The following is a 15,388-nucleotide window of genomic DNA, read 5'->3' on the forward strand; positions in this document are numbered from 1 at the left end:
ATGGTGTCCTGCCCTCAGGTGGCGCTTCGGATCCGCCCGCTCAGTGACACAGAACTGGAGGAAGGGGCCACCGTCATCGCCCACAAAGTGGGAGACCAGGTGAGGCTGTGGGGGCACAGGGTCGCGACACCTAGTGAACATCAACACCGGACACTGCTGCAGACACCGGGGCGGACCCGTGAGAGACCCGAGGACTCTTCCGGTCCAGGGTGGGGGCGAACGATGAAGAGATGAAGGTGTAGCCTCAGGGGCGTTCGGTGTCACAGAGGATCAAACAGCAAAGGTGGTCACGGAAGGGCTAAGGCCTTGAGCAGCAGCTAGAGGAGGTGGGAGAGGTCGGTGGTCTCCGGGAGGGGGCGATCCAGGCAGAGGGGAGGGTGGCTCAGGCCCTGTGGCAGGGGTGGGTGTGGCTGCCCAGACCAGGGGGCCTGGCGGAGGCGTGATCCCCAAGGGCTGGGGGGGCCAGAGCCGGTCTGGCAGGACCAGGTCAGGGTCTAGGCCCTTTGCTGGAAAAGGGCCCCGGTGACCGTGGTACGGTGGAGCCAGGACCCCTACTCCTCAGAAACCGCTCACAAGATGAGCTCTCAGCGTGGTTTAGAAATGCCAGAATGGGGGCGCCTGGGTGGCGCAGTCGGTTGAGCGTCTGACTTCAGCCAGGTCACGATCTCGCGGTCCGTGAGTTCGAGCCCCGCGTCGGGCTCTGGGCTGATGGCTCGGAGCCTGGAGCCTGTTTCCGATTCTGTGTCTCCCTCTCTCTCTGCCCCTCCCCCGTTCATGCTCTGTCTCTCTCTGTCCCAAAAATAAATTAAAAAACGTTGAAAAAAAAAAATTTTAAAAAAAGAAATGCCAGAATAAATGCCAAGTGGGGGGGGGGGGGGCGGGCAAGACAAATTCTGTCAGATGAATTGGATTTTTCCATCTGTTGTTAGAAAGGCAGCCGTAACGAGGGGTTGAATGGAGTGCCCGGGAGTGTGTTAGCACTTCAGAGGCGAAGGACCCAGGGCGGGGAGCCTGCCAGATGGGGGTGCCTGGTGCTGACGCGGCAGGGCGGAGGGGAGCCCCGGAGGACGCCACGGGAAGAAGAAATGGACAGAGCGTGTGGGCTGCACACTTTGGGTGCTCTGGGCAGAGGCTGCGGTGAATTAGTGCTGAGTCCGTAGATCGCTAAGCAGTAAATTGAGGTGAGGGTCGTTAAATTGGGGGAAGCAGAGATTTGCAGGAAAGGCTTTGGCCCAGGGTTGAAGAGTGTATGTGGTGTTGATAGGGAAACAGCATTGACTCAGCTGAATTCACACCACAACTGCACTGGGGGGTCGGGATGCAGGCTGGGCCTCAGTCACCCAGGGGCAGGTGACCAGCCAGGCACCTTTGGCGGGGGGGGGGGGGGGGATGTGGATTGGAGACTGCCCCGTGCACGGTACTGATTAACGCGGACAGGGGAGGGAGGGAGTATTCTGGAATCTGTAACAGCTCTTAGGAGAGTGTCGCTGTCGCTAATGCCCAAACCTTGGTGGCAGCCCATCTGGGGACTGACGGACCTCCTCCCAGGGAGTGCCCCTGCTGTCCAGGGTGACTCCCGCCCTACCTGATAACGGAGGTCAGAATGCAGCCTCTTGTTTGCTGGCCACACAGCTGGGAGGTGACCGACCCACACCTGCACAGTGGCCCCTGCCCACCCTGGCCCAGGGCAGCTGCGGGGGGGGGGGGGGGTTGCCCATCGATTCCTAGTTGAGGATGCTGTACTCCTCGTGGGGAGAACTTCTCCCACTTCCTGGGCTTTGGGGACTGGGCGACTTTAGGGAGACTTCTGGATCATGGGGAAGGGTTCGGTGTGGGGAGAGTGTGTCAGGAGAAGGGAAGTGGCTTTAATGAGTTCGAACTTCACTTTTCGCAGGGCCTAGGCCCTTCTGGACATTGTGAGCACATCGGTCTGTGCAGCAGAAGTGGGGCTGTGCGCGCGCGGGTGACAGGGTGCTTTGACAACCGCCCCCCCCGGGCCCCTGCCCTGCCTTCCCCCCACATCCTGTCTGGTCTATCCTTCCACTCCAGGGTCTGCTAGAGCCCACCTGGGGCCTCTCCCAAGGCTGCCTCGCTCTGCTCTGTACAAGACGTAACTTGCTTTTTAAAAAATCAAAGCGGAGTTCATAAAACATAAAATTTGCTATTTAATTAATTTTTTTTTTTTTTTTAGTTTATTTATTTATTTTGAGAGAGAGAGGTAGAACAGGGGAGGGGCAGAGAGGAAGAGAATCCCAAGCAGGCTCTGCAGTCAGTGCAGAGCCCAACACGGGGCTCGAACTCACAAACCGTGAGATCATGACCTGAGACAAAACTGGGTCGGACGCTCAACCGACTGAGCCACCCAGGCGCCCCCAAAATTCACCGTTTTAATGTGAGCAAGTCAGCGGCCTTTAGGGCACTGGCAGTGTCCAAACATTGCCATCTCCCCAGCAGGAGGCCCCGCGCCCACTCAGCTGCCCCCCTGCCCAGGTTGGTGGGGGAGCACTGCCCCTCGCTGGTGCGAGCCTGTTTAACCGCCAGGCCTACCCGGCGCTGGGCTGTGGGCCCGCCAGGCCTACCCGGCGCTGGGCTGTGGGCCCCTGCAGGGACCTGCCCAGTTCCTCCAACATTCTGGCCTGGCTCACGGCGAGCACCTGTGGTGGGAACTGTGTGGACCGGGGCCGCCCGAGTCCTTTTCTGGAGAGTCTCTCCCGGTTAGCTTACATCATGGAAAGTGTGCTGGCCTGAAGCTAGGGCAGGCCTCTGGGGCCGCTCCTGCCCCGCCGGACTCCCCAGGAACCTCTGAGCAGCCCTCGGACTCCCAAGACCTGTTCCCAAAGCTGTGGACCCAGAGGGGGCTCGACCTGGTGGCCAGGAGGCCTGGAGGCCAGGCTCTCGGTCTGCCCAGCCTTGCCCCCAGGACTCTGTGGCTCTCTCCTGGCGCCCTCTCTCTCCCCCAGTCCCAGAGCTCCTCTCAGAGTAAACAGAGCTGATGGCCTCTAATGGCCCTGGAGAGGCTCCTTTGAACCTCCCCGTCCCCAGAGGCCCTCAGACTCCTTGCTTTACCCCCGCCTCCGGGAGACTGGGTGGGGGGGGGGATGGTTAACCCCACAAGGAGAGGCAGGAGCAGGCTGCAGAGCTGGGGGTGGGGAGTGGACGCACTCGTGCACTCAGGGTGGCCTGGGGGCGCACGGCAGCCCCTGCGGTCCATCCCTCAGTTCATCAAAGGGCTTTCTTCCCTCAGTTCATCAAAGGGTGTCCCTGCAGAGCCCAGGGGGTTCTTCACTGAGCCCTGGTACCCGCCGTTGTGTGGGGGACTCGGCGTTGATTGGGTGCTGGTGTTGGGGGTGCCGGGGGGCAGAGCCCAGCAGACCTGAGGGCTTCCAGTTGTGACTTTGGGGGTGCAGTAGCCTGGAGAGGCTACCCCTTTGCCTAGGAAGTGGGGAGGACGCCTGGGGGTGGAGCCCCCAGAACCCCCTCCTGGCTGAGCAGCCCGTCTGCGCCCCGTATGGAGCCCCCTCGTGTCATTGAGGGTGGGCGGGCCTGGGTCCTTGAGGGTGCGTGGAGCCTGCCTGGACCCTGAGCAGCCCCCTCGCTGCTCCTAGATGGCGGTGCTCATGGACCCCGACGAGGACCCCGAGGACACACTGCGGGCACACCGGTCACGGGAGAAGACTTTCATTTTCGACACCGTTTTCGACCAGCATGCCTCACAGGTACCCCCCAGCCCATAGCCACCCGCGTCCTCTCCTCGGGCCAGGCTGGCCGCGGGGGCCCTCTCCAGACCCTGGAGACCCCCTGGAGGACTTGGCGGGCAGGTGGTCCCATCCGTGACTTCTCACAGGAGTCTCCCTGACGAGTAGGAGGCTGGCACAGGGGCCACCCCAGGGGCAGGTAGCAGGAGGCCCCCTCCCACGGGTGCCCGGGGTTCATACATCTTCTCATTCGCCCATCCAAGCAAGGAAAGGGTGTCCCCTCGGCCGCCCGTGTGGCTAGGGCACACTCCCTGCCCCGGGGCCCCAATCCCAGGGGGAAGGTGGGCTGAGTAAGCAGGGAGAACTGGTCCTCCGTGAGGGCATGCTGCAGAGAGCTAGAGCCTGATAGACGGGCAAGGGGTTCAGGCCGGGGCTTGGGCACCCCTCCCACACACACACAGAGGAGGAGCTGAGCCTCCACGAGATCCCAGTGAGGCCAGGGCAGGGGGTTCGGGCCCAGCGTCAGGCCAGACTCACCAGCACCCGTAGCCAAGGATGGAAGGCTGTCCAGCACGTCACCCGACCCTCGCCCGTGAGAGGGGTCTTGTCACCCCATGCTAGAGAGGGGAGCCCGGCAGAGCAGGATTTGAACCCAGGCGTCCGGAGGTGGGAATGTCACCCCCCAAGGTGATGATGTCTGGGGCTGTTTGGCCCCAAGACAAAGCCGGCGAGGGACGTGGGCTCCGTGCTGCCAGCCCTGCACCCAGCTGCTCGTCCCCTCCCAGCTGAAGCGGAGCCCTGGGGCCCCTCCTTGCACTGCACACCTCACCTCCAACTGCCCGGGAACCACGGGCTCCTCCGCGTCTCCCGGCTCTTGATTGAGGCACGCCAGCATCCCCGAAGCCGGGGCGGACACGACCACTCACTCCCGTCCTTCCTGGCTCTGGGTGGACGGGCATCAGCCGGGCTCGGCACGGATCAGGCCGCTGAGCTCCAGGGAGGGATCCAGACTCGGGACGTCAGCGGGAGGAGCAGTGGGGAGGCTGGGGACAGCATCTCAGGCAGGACGGGCGTGCGCCACAGGGCCCGTCGAGGCCCACCACCGCCCGTTGGCACTGGGAATGTCCCCTCCCTCGGGACTCGGCCGCTGTCTGAGCAGGCATGCTTCCTTCACTCCCGAGATGGTAGCTGGGTCGACGACAGGAGGGTCCTGCTGAGTGGCTGCTGCCTGTCGAGCGCTGTCCTCGAGGGCTCGACGTGCGTTGTCTCGCCAGCTTCTCAACGATCCTCTAAAACATGGAAACCTGATCCCCATTTTACAGATGGGGAAACGAGGCTGCCTGAGATCACACAGGGCCAGGTCACAGTCCCTGACGGTGTAAGTCCAGAGCTGAGGAAAGCAGTACTGGATGGTGCCTCTAGCCTCTGAGCTGTGTGACCAGCCAGGGCTATGGGGACAATTCAGTGACATGAACAGCAGCGTCCAGAGTGGGTGCCCTGCAGGGCAGAGGAGGTGGGACTGTCATTTCTGCCTAATGCAGCCAAACCTACACCCCTGGAGGGTATCCTTTCTTGAATACCCCTGTGGACAGGGAGCTCACTAGCACACCTATTGCTAGGCACTGTTGCCTTACGTGAAATGCTACCGTCCTGAAACTTTCGCCCCTCGGTCCTGGTTTTGCCCCAGAGAGGGGAGTCCCGATGCTCTTCACAGACACGCAAATCCTGCTGTCACCTTCCAGTCGCTGCATTCTGTGTGGTTTCTCTCGGATCTTGAGAAGTCCTGGAGAGGACTCATGGGTGTCTAGGACCGAGCGGATGTCAGGCTCCTGGCAGGAGCTGTCACTCCCGCGTAATCCTCCCTGGAAGCTGGGAGCCTGGCCCCACCTCACCCTGGGGGCGGCACAGCAGGACAGGGGCCGCTACCATCCTCCCGGGGGTTCCTGGCCATGGACAGAGGGAACGGGACGTTGCAGACATCACACGTGTGTCCTCTCCAGCAGCCACGTGCCCTGACTCACTGGGCCATGCGTTCCACCGTCCATCCGTCTGTCCGTTCACAGGAAGATGTGTACCGTGCCACCACCCAGCACCTAGTGGAAGGGGTCGTTTCTGGATACAATGCAACGGTGTTTGCCTATGGCCCCTCAGGTAGGGCCCCGGGCAGCGCCCCGAGGAGGGCATGGGGTGGGGGGAGTGGACTCTCCCTGATGGTACAAGACACCTGCCACGCACTGGTCTCACCGACTCTTCTGTCCTGGGAGCAGCCCCGAGAGGCAGGTCAGGCCATCCCCTTTCTGCACACAACACAGCTGGGCCTCAGCTAGAATGACCTCCCCAAGGTCACACAGCTGGGAGGAGTGAGTCTGGGGTTCAGTCAAAGCCCGCACCTTGCTGCCTGTCAGAACCCACAGACGTCTTCTCCGCACCCACTGGGTGGGCTCGACAGAGGTCCGCAGAGCTGAGCTACCTGCTGAATCCTGAAACCAGAATCACAGAGGGCCGGGGCAGGTGGGGAGACTGAGGCCTGAGACGCGCCTTGCCCAGAGTTGCGGCCTGTTCGCTTCGCTTCTTCATTCAGCAGGCCTTAGGGAGCACGCGCCCCGTGCCAGGCTCTGGCGTTTGGGGAGCAGGTTGGGGGCAGGCGAGCGGCGCCCCCGTAGAGAGGGACTCTGCAGCAAGTTGCACGCGGGTCCCGTAACTGTAGAAACAGCACCGGCTCGGGCCTGGGGGAAGAGGACGCCTCTGGGGCCCACCCCCCACACCGTCTGTGTCCTTGCTCTGATCCCGCTATCCCTGCGTCCGCGCTTTCTCCCCCACGTGAGCCATCAGACTCCGGGTCTTTCCCCTGGTTCCCGAGGTGGAAGATGAATGTGTCAGCGTGGTCAGGACAGTCTGTCCAGGGTGGGTGGACATGTGAACGGTCTCCTGGGAGCGAGCACCCGGGTGGGTTGGAGCCCACTCAGGACTCCCCGCCTGGGCGGGCGCCCCGCCGTCTGCAGGCGCAGGGAAGACGTACACCATGCTGGGCATGGACGCGGAGCCCGGCGTCTACCTGCGGACCCTCAGTGACCTGTTCCGGGCCATCGAGATGCGCGGCAGCACGGACTGGGGTGTGTCGATGTCTTACCTGGAGGTGAGCTGCCCACCACCTCGGTGCCCCGTGCACAGCAAGCCTCTGTCCGCCCCCCCCCCCCCCCAGATACCCCTCACAGGGACTGTCAGCCCTCGGGGCGTCTGAGATCTCCCCGCAGCCGCGAGGCCCGTGATACCTGATACTAAACCTCCCGCTTTCTTTGCACCAAAGCTTCTCAGTTTCCAACTTTTGTCTCCCCTCCCAGATTTACAACGAAGTGATTCGGGACCTCCTGAACCCGTCCTCGGGGTTTCTGGACCTGAGGGAAGATTCTCGGGGCAGCATCCAGATCGCAGGCCTCACGGAAGTCTCTACCTCTAACGCGCAGGAGGTGAGGGTCCCAGGGGCCCCCGGAGGGAGGCGTGCCTCAGCCCGGGCGGCCGCGCTCGCCACAGCTCAGGGGGCGGAGCTGGACGCACAGCTCCGTGTCATTTCTCGGCTGAGGGGACGGTGTCCTTGCGCCCACACCCCTCCCCCGGCCCGCACCCAGGGCAGATGTCACCGACGGACCACCCATTCTTCCTGCTGCACCCAGACGCAGGCTGGGAGCCCTTCCCTACACGGCAGCCCAGCCTGTCAGGGTCAACTGCATGCCTGAAACCCACTTGCCATCCTGAGTGGGCGTGTTGTCCACATGTCTGCAGCCCTCTGTCTTATCTGTCCGCCCCCCACTCCCCCTGCTGGCCCACACTCCGCGCCGCCCTCAGGGTGGGCCTCCTGCTTGCCGGAGAGCCTCATGCCTCCCTGTTGCCCCCAGGTCCTTCACGGACGCCTCGAGGCCCAGCCGTGTGCCCTTAGCAGTGCCCCTCGTGGGTTCAGGTCGGGGAGAGGAGACGTCCTGCCCGTTCTCCCATGGTGACACTGTGTCAGTGTCCTCCCCCACCGCATGCTCTGTGGTCTCAGCACCGCCCGGCACGTAGCAGGTGCCCCGCGAGGCTCGCTGGCCTGATGCCCACAGCGGCTTGCACACAGTGGGTTTCAGCCCAACCTGCCAGCCCCAGGGAGCCCACACGACTGCGGGGTTCTGCGGTGAGAGGTTCTGGGTCACAGGCAGGCGATCCGTTGGTGATGCCTGCCACGGGTAGAGGAGGGGAGAGCGGTACAAGTGTCTGCACCCTGCCGTTCCTGCCGCAATCCAGAAATTGCCTCCTCTGGACGAGGTTCTGTCGGCAAAGAGCTGCCCAGTAGGGCTCGGGGGACAGGCCTCCTTCCTGCCTCGTGGTTCTGCAGGGAGCGCGTGGCCTCTCGGAGGCCCCCGACGCCCCCAACTCTCCCTTTGTCCTCAGATCATGCACCTTCTCACCAAAGGCAACCGGCAGCGCACGCAGGAGCCCACGGCCGCCAACAAGACGTCGTCTCGCTCCCACGCGGTGCTGCAGGTCACCGTGCGCCAGCGGAGCCGCGGCTCGGACTTGGCGGAGGGAGTGCGCGTCGGGAAGCTCTTCATGGTGGACCTGGCGGGCTCCGAGCGGGCGTCGCAGGTTCTGTCCCCCCTCCCGCCCCGTCACACCGTCCCCAGTCACTCTGGTCTGCGAGCGGGGCCCCTCCTTGTCCAACAGCATCTTCAGCACCTAGAACAGCTCCTGACCCCCCAGCAGAGGGCCCCTAGCTCACTGGCTACACGGCTACAGAGTGAGCCGCTTCTCACCACGTGCTGAGCAGCCACGCCCACGGAGCCAGAACTTACAATTGCACAGTTGCCGAGTGGCAGGCTCTCCTGACCCACCCACCCTCAGGGAGCTCTGAGCCTCTGGGGGAAGGCAGATGTGTGACCAGAGGATTACGGCGTGGGTAGGCCTGTGCTTTGAGATTCACAGTCTGCACAGAGGCTGCAGAGGAGGGCTGGGTGGTGGTGTGGGGTCATCAGGAGTTTGGGGGAGGGTGCAAGGAAGGGCATGTCAGATGGAGGGAACGTGGCTGTTGGGAGGACGGTGCCCCGTTCACTCCTGCCCAGCACGGCCACAGGCCCTGACACTCCTTCCGAGGGCCCCGCCTGCCTGCCCCTGGGCTCTTGGCTTGCCTGTCCTTTGCGGCACCTGTCGCTGGGAATGGGGCTGTGCTTACCTCGTGCTGCCCGGTGGGCTGGGCCTTCCTTGAGGGCAGGACCCAGCCCCGGGCCGGGCACAGAGAAGGTGTTTGACAGAGGCCGAGTCAGAACAGCGGTGTTACTGACACATGACAGTTTACACGTCCCCAAAGACCAGGCCCTTAACGTGCACAGTCCACATAATCCCCCCAGCGCAGGATAGGGTGGGGAGCACGTGTGGAGCCGGGACCCCGGCGTGGTGTGGATCCAGGCTTTGGGCCTGGGGGCGTTGGGCCCGCATCTGTGCCTTTCACTGCTGTGATATTCGTGCTTCTGGTTGGCATCACGTGCTCTGTGTCTTTGGGGTTTTCCATCACGGAGTCGTTTCACTCATCCGTTCACTGACCTGCCCTGCACCTGCCCTTCTGAACTGAGCAGGGCCTCGCCAGCTACCAGGGTCAGGCTGGCGTAAAATGTAGTGTGTTCGTAGAAACTGTGAGGCACAGCAGGGCCAGGACACCAGGAGACGACCGCCATTGGAAAGATAGTCTTTGCTGGCAGTTCCCAGAGGAGGGGGCACGGGATGCCATGCGGGCCACAGGGGACGCCCCAGGGCCAGTCAGGAGGCAGAGGAGGCGGTGCTTGGGCGAGAGCCTTACTGTGGTTTCCGTGGGAAGGAGCAGGTGAGGCAGGGCGAGTAGGCTGAGGCCCGGCCAGTCTGGGTAATTCCAGTGGGCTCCAGGGCATGGGGGCTGTCCCGGCTGTCTGGTCCCTGGGGGTTAGGACTGGGGGACAGTGGCCCAGAGTGTGAGGGCCCCACGGAGGAGGGGGTCGGGGTGTGGGCTCTGGGTTGGGTGGTCTGCATCTGAGAAGTGTGCTCCTGGGTGAGGGGTTTAGGACCCTCAGGAACTGGCTGGCCCTGGGGGGCCGGGGGCAGTCCCTCTAGGGTCAGCAAGGGCTCCAGGTGTGAAAGCATCAGAGTACAGACAACAAAGGACACGGCTGACACACAGGCAGATGTGGGTGCAGACAGGTTCATGCAGGTGGAGCCCCATGTGATGAAGGTCTAGGACTCTGGCCTGTTCCAGCTGGGCTTGGCTGTGTCCTCAGGGGACAAGATGGAGGGGTTTCCACAGAGGGGGTCCAGGGTCTGGGTCCTTGATCTCACTCTCCTCTGACTTGCTGTGTGCCTTTGGGCAAGCTGCTTCCCCCTCTGGGCCTGGTTTTGTTTCAGTTGTATATTCAAGTGACCTGCACGGGCTGCTTTGAGAATCTGCTCAGTTCTCGCGAGCTGTCATTTCTTCACCGAAAACCACGCGTAAAGTAGTCTATTCCAGGGCACAAGGTCTCTGAGAAAGCCCCCTCACTCTATGACACAGACACGTGACCTGGGCAGCTGTCCTGGCTCCGGCCACTCCAGCAGCTCTGGTCCTACCCTGCACCAGCTCCCTCTTAATGAGATTAGTAGCCAGTGTTTACTGCTTGCCTCTGTGGGCACAGGTCCGAGCTGGCCTGTTGTACACGTTCCGCACTGAATCCTCACTTTAATCCCTGTGAAGTTGGAAGATTGCCCCTTCTGGCAAATAAGGAAGCTGGGACAGACTGGGAGAAGTGTCAGAGATTCTCAGACCGTGCTGTCGGTTAGCTTCCTGTGCCTTTAAGGAGGAGATGTTCTTTCCCCCTGGTTTCACATGTACTAGAAACACAGTGCAGAAAATGTGGAAAATAGAGATAAGGGGAAGAAAGGGAGAGTCCCCGTGGTGCCGGCTCTGGGAGGTGCTCATGCTGCACCTTCACACGGGCAGCCCCTGCCGTGGGCCAGGTGCTGCCGGGGTCCTGGGCCACCATGGAGCCTGGGGGGGTCCAGTGGAGAGCGGCTAGGAAGATGTTAAGCGCGTAAAGGAGCACGGCGGCTGCCAGGGAAGTTATGTGATGAAGGAAATCGGGTGCGAGGCCGGCCACCACGGCCCCCCGCTTCAGAGAGTGAGGTCGGGGGTGCCCCTGCAGGAGGGGAAGGACAGGGAGGTTCCGGCATGGGGGGGCGCCCACGTAAACCCGCACGCTCGTCTGTTTCTCGTCAGAGTGGGGTTGTCGTGCAAGAGCTCCCTGTCACCCATTTCTCATCTCGTTTGCTCACTGGAGGGCATGTTGGCTTGGCCACACCCCTCCCTGGACGCTTAGGGCTCCACGCAGAGTCCCGGCACCCACCTCCGGGCCCCAGGCTGTCAGGGGAGCAGGAGTGCCCGGGTGGGACGGGGTCAGTGCACCGTGCGGACCTCGTCCTCTCCCACCCAGACCCAAAACCGCGGCAAGAGGAGGAAGGAAGGCGCCCACATCAACCGCTCCCTGCTGGCGCTGGGCAACTGCATCAACGCGCTCAGCGAGAAAGGCGGCAGCCGGGCGCAGTACGTGAACTTCCGGGACAGCAAGCTCACGCGCCTGCTGAAGGTACGGCTGCGGCAGCCACCCGCGTCATCCCGGGCTTCTCTGCTGGGAGGGAGGCCCAGACCTGGCTCCGAGGACCCCTCCAGGAACCCCCGAAGGCAGGAGAACGCTGTAGACCCCGTTGCTAGTCAGTGCCTGACTCCCACGCCATCCCTCTGAGTATGGGCCAGCCAGGGGCTTGCATACTCCCAGAGACAGAGAGCTCACTACCTTACTGAGGCCGCCTGTCCCATCCTGGGCAGTCTGACATTGAGACACTGCCCTCTGTGCTGAGCTGGGTGCTGTCCTCTCTATTCCTCTGTGTCCTCTATTCCATAGCAAGAGGGTGAGTAAACAAATCGGCAAGGCAATAAATACACATCCCTGCAGGTTTGGCCTCTCTGCTCTGGTCTCATCAGAGCAGAGGTCCGATGGGGTGGCCTTGGGGCAGGTCTCATTGTGTCCCTTCCGCATGTCCCCTCTCTGAGCACCAAGCCCTTGGTCCTGCCATCACCTGCTTCCCTCAGGGTTTGGAGCAGGAACCTCAGAGGGAGGGTCCAGGCGGGCCTGGGATGGGCACTGGAGGGCCTCTTCCCATCACCCCCAACTCAGACCCTCTGCTGAGCAGGACGCCCTGGGAGGGAACAGCCGGACCGTGATGATCGCGCACATCAGCCCGGCCAGCACGCACTTCGAGGAGTCTCGGACCACCCTGCTGTATGCCTACAGGGCAAAGAACATCAAGACGAGGGTGAGCCCCCCATCTGTTCTTTATCTGCTCCCCCACTGGCCAAATTCTCACTCCGGGCTCCCTCTGGAGCCTCCCTTCCACCCCAGGGCTCCTGGCGGCCCTGGGCTTGTGGCCGCCTGACTCCAGCCTCTGCCGCCACCTTTACGGGGCTTCCCCAGGAGGATCTCATCTCAAGAGCCTTTACTTAACCTGCAAAGACCCTTTTCCCAAATGAGGCCCCATTCGCAGGGTTCTGTGGGTTCAGGACATGAGTTGACTTAGCTGTTCGCCAGGCACCCTCTGAGCTCTTGATGTCTGGATTTATTTACCTCTTCACGCCCTCTCCCCGGGAGGGAGGCCCGTTATCCTGTTGTGCAGACTGGGCAGCCCGAGCGGAGCACCGAGAGAGGCTCCCACGTTCTGGCTCCAGGGGCCACACTTTGGGCCCCTCCCCGCTCTGGCTGCAGCTGCACTCGGTGTAGAGGATCCGTCTGTGCGGCTGCTTAGCACTTAGGGTGTTCAGTGGCACTGTGTGTGTCTAGTGGCCAGCGAGTGAAGGGGACGCTTGCGGGGATGAGCCCCGTCCCAAAGCGTGGCCACGAGCTAGGTGCCGGGATAGCGCCTACTCTCAGCCAAGCTTCGAGCACAGCAGCGGGCAAGGCCACTGGGAACCGTGTCTCCCACACACAGATCTGTCACTTCCAGCTGTGGCCAGTGCTCTCGATGACAGCCGTGGGGTTTGAGAAGGGAGAGTGACAGAGGAGACAGAGTTTAGGGGGTCAGTCCAGGACGCCGGGCCCCGAGTGAGGAAGAGCCCGTGGGTGTGCACACATACGTGCGTGTGCCTCGTGGCCTGCTGGTTCACCCTCCAAATCACCAAAGACAAACCGGGACCCGTGTGCGTCCAAACGCTGTGTCACTGGCAAGCCCCAAAGTGCCCGTCCAAGGGGACGCGGCGACTGCTGGGCAGCTGTTACAGAAGGTGGGGTACACGCATCCGGGCAGACGGACCGCGCCCCAGCGACAACGCTGGATGAGGGAAGCAAGTAAAAGTGAGAAAACAAAGCCAGGCGGCACCTGGCTGGATCGGTCAGGGGAGCATGGGACTCTTCATCTCTGGGTCATGAGTTTGAGCCCCACGTGGGGCACGGAGCCTACTTAAAAATTGTTTTAAAAAGAATGGTAGCCCCAGTTTGATATGTTTACATAAAAAGAAAAAAAAAAAAAAGCCAAACCTGTACCAAGAAACTCCCTATAGGTGTCTCTGTAGATACATTTATATGAACAGAAGCACCTCCGGAGGGCACACGCCCAAGTGACCACAGTGGTTACCTCTGGGGAGGGCCTTTGATGGATGTTCGAATTTTCTGTATTGTGCCAAATACACATGACATAAAATTTACCATTTTAACCACTTCTAAGTGAGCAGCTCAGGGGCACCGAGCACATTCACATGCTTTGCAGCTGTCCCCACCGTCCGGCTCCAGAACATTCCATCTTTCCACACTGAGACCCTGTCCCGTTACACACAGACTCCCCATGTGCTCCCCCAGCCCTGGCCCCACTGTCTACTCTGTGTTGTGAGTCTGACGACCCCAGGACCTCGTGGGAGAGGGTCCTAGTGTGTGTCCTCCCATGTCCGTGAGTCTGACGACCCCAGGACCTCGAGTGAGTGGGTCCCAGTGCGTGTCCTCCCGTGTCTGTGAGTCTGACAACCCCGGGACCTCGTGGGAGAGGGTCCTAGTGCGTGTCCTCCCGTGTCCCTGAGTCTGACGACCCGGGGCCTCGTGGGAGTGCGTCCCAGTGCGTGTCCTTCCATGTCCATGAGTGTGAAGACCCCGGGACCTCATGTGAGTGGGTCCCAGTGCGTGTCCTTCCGTGTCCGTGAGACTGACAACTCCGTGACTTTGTGTGAGTGGGTCCCAGTGTGTGTCCTTCTGTGTCTTGCTGTGTCACTCAGTATCATTTCCTTGGCGTTCATCCACGTGGGAGCAGGTGTCTGGGTTTCCTCTCTTTTTAAGGCTGAGTTGCATTGATCTGAATTTTCTTGACATAAACGTGCTGGCGTAGCTGTAGCATAAATATCACATAGTGGGTCCGTTCTGGCTAGGTCTGACCTTGGCCGCATGTCCCACCCACCAGGTGAAGCGCAACCTACTGAACGTGTCCTACCACATCGCACAGTACACCGACGTCATCTCCAACCTGCGCAGGGAGATCGAGCACCTCAAGTCCAAAATTGAGAAGCAGGAGGAGGAGAAGAGAGGAGAACCCGGGGTCCAGGATGCACAAGGTAGGGCCGAGCTCCTGGGGCCTCCTGTGGCTTTGCCGCCCGAGCCCAGGGCACGTGGCCGTGGCCGTGGATTTCCGTCCCAGCCTGCCACGCGCTGCCTGTCGCTCCCTGGCCCGCAGAGCGCGGGGAATGGCTGCCTTGTCTGTCTCCTGATCTCTTCCTTCTTTCCTTTTCACCCTCCCACCGTTTTGTTTTTTCTTTCCTCTTAGATCAGTTTTTCTTTAAAAACACAAATCTTTCATCCCGGGATAACTGTAGATTTACACAGAAGTTGCAGAGATAGTACCGAGAGTTCTTCGCTTCCCCTCATGTTGGCGTCTAAATTGTTATTTATTTGTTGAGACAAAACTACACATAACAAAATTCACCATCTTTTTTTTAAGTTAATTTATTTATTTTGACAGAGAGAGAGAGAGAGAGAGAATGGGGGAGGGGGCAGAGAGAGAGAGAATCCCAGGCAGTCTCCACGCTCAGTGCGGAGCCCAACTCAGGACTCAGTCTCACGAACCGTGACATCATGACCTGAGCCGAAGTCAAGAGTCAGACGCTCAACCCACCAAGCCACCCAGGTGCCCCTAAAACTCACCGTCTGAAAGTGCACCGTTCACTGGCGTTTGGCAGACCCCAAGAGTTCTGGGTTCGCCCCTCCACCTGGCCGGCCCCAAAGCAAACCCCGTGCCTGGCATGCAGTTTCTCTCTGTCCCTCTTCTCCCCCAACCTAGCTTTATTTAGGCCTCCCTTAGGGGTGAGCATATCATAGCTTTTCCATAAAATTATAAAATTAATCAGTAAGTTAAAGTAACCATAAAAATGGCAGTAAGGAAGTCAAGTGTGCTTATGCGTATAAACACGTGCTTACCTACCCACAGACACGTTCTTGTGGCTAATGGAGATAGGCTTTGCCACAATGAATGAAGACATTTTGAAAATCCGCAAGAAAGAATAAATGGTCCAAAACTGAGGAAGAGAACAGGCGATTCAGAGAATTCCCAGGGGCCGACAAACACGGGAAAAGATTCTTAACTGCGTTAGGAAACAGATACACATTGAGATAATTTTCACTTGTGGGATTGGCTAAAGTTAC

The 15,388-nt window shown here is 60.8% G+C and overlaps 1 protein-coding gene across 1 annotated transcript in view; it reads left to right on the plus strand.

The window, feature by feature from the left end:
* The window catches only part of LOC122210270 (kinesin-like protein KIF19), a 39,386-nt gene continuing 23,998 nt past the window's right edge, over nucleotides 1–15,388 (plus strand). The window contains exons 1-9 of the mRNA XM_042922886.1: nucleotides 1–99; nucleotides 3,606–3,716; nucleotides 5,759–5,846; nucleotides 6,698–6,831; nucleotides 7,037–7,162; nucleotides 8,118–8,312; nucleotides 11,153–11,305; nucleotides 11,910–12,032; nucleotides 14,154–14,314. Coding sequence (XP_042778820.1) covers nucleotides 1–99; nucleotides 3,606–3,716; nucleotides 5,759–5,846; nucleotides 6,698–6,831; nucleotides 7,037–7,162; nucleotides 8,118–8,312; nucleotides 11,153–11,305; nucleotides 11,910–12,032; nucleotides 14,154–14,314 — 1,190 coding nt within the window. The remainder of the gene's footprint in view (nucleotides 100–3,605; nucleotides 3,717–5,758; nucleotides 5,847–6,697; nucleotides 6,832–7,036; nucleotides 7,163–8,117; nucleotides 8,313–11,152; nucleotides 11,306–11,909; nucleotides 12,033–14,153; nucleotides 14,315–15,388) is intronic.

Source organism: Panthera leo, chromosome E3 (genome assembly GCF_018350215.1).
Source record: "Panthera leo isolate Ple1 chromosome E3, P.leo_Ple1_pat1.1, whole genome shotgun sequence".
In the NCBI taxonomy this organism is placed as follows: Eukaryota; Metazoa; Chordata; class Mammalia; order Carnivora; family Felidae; genus Panthera; species Panthera leo.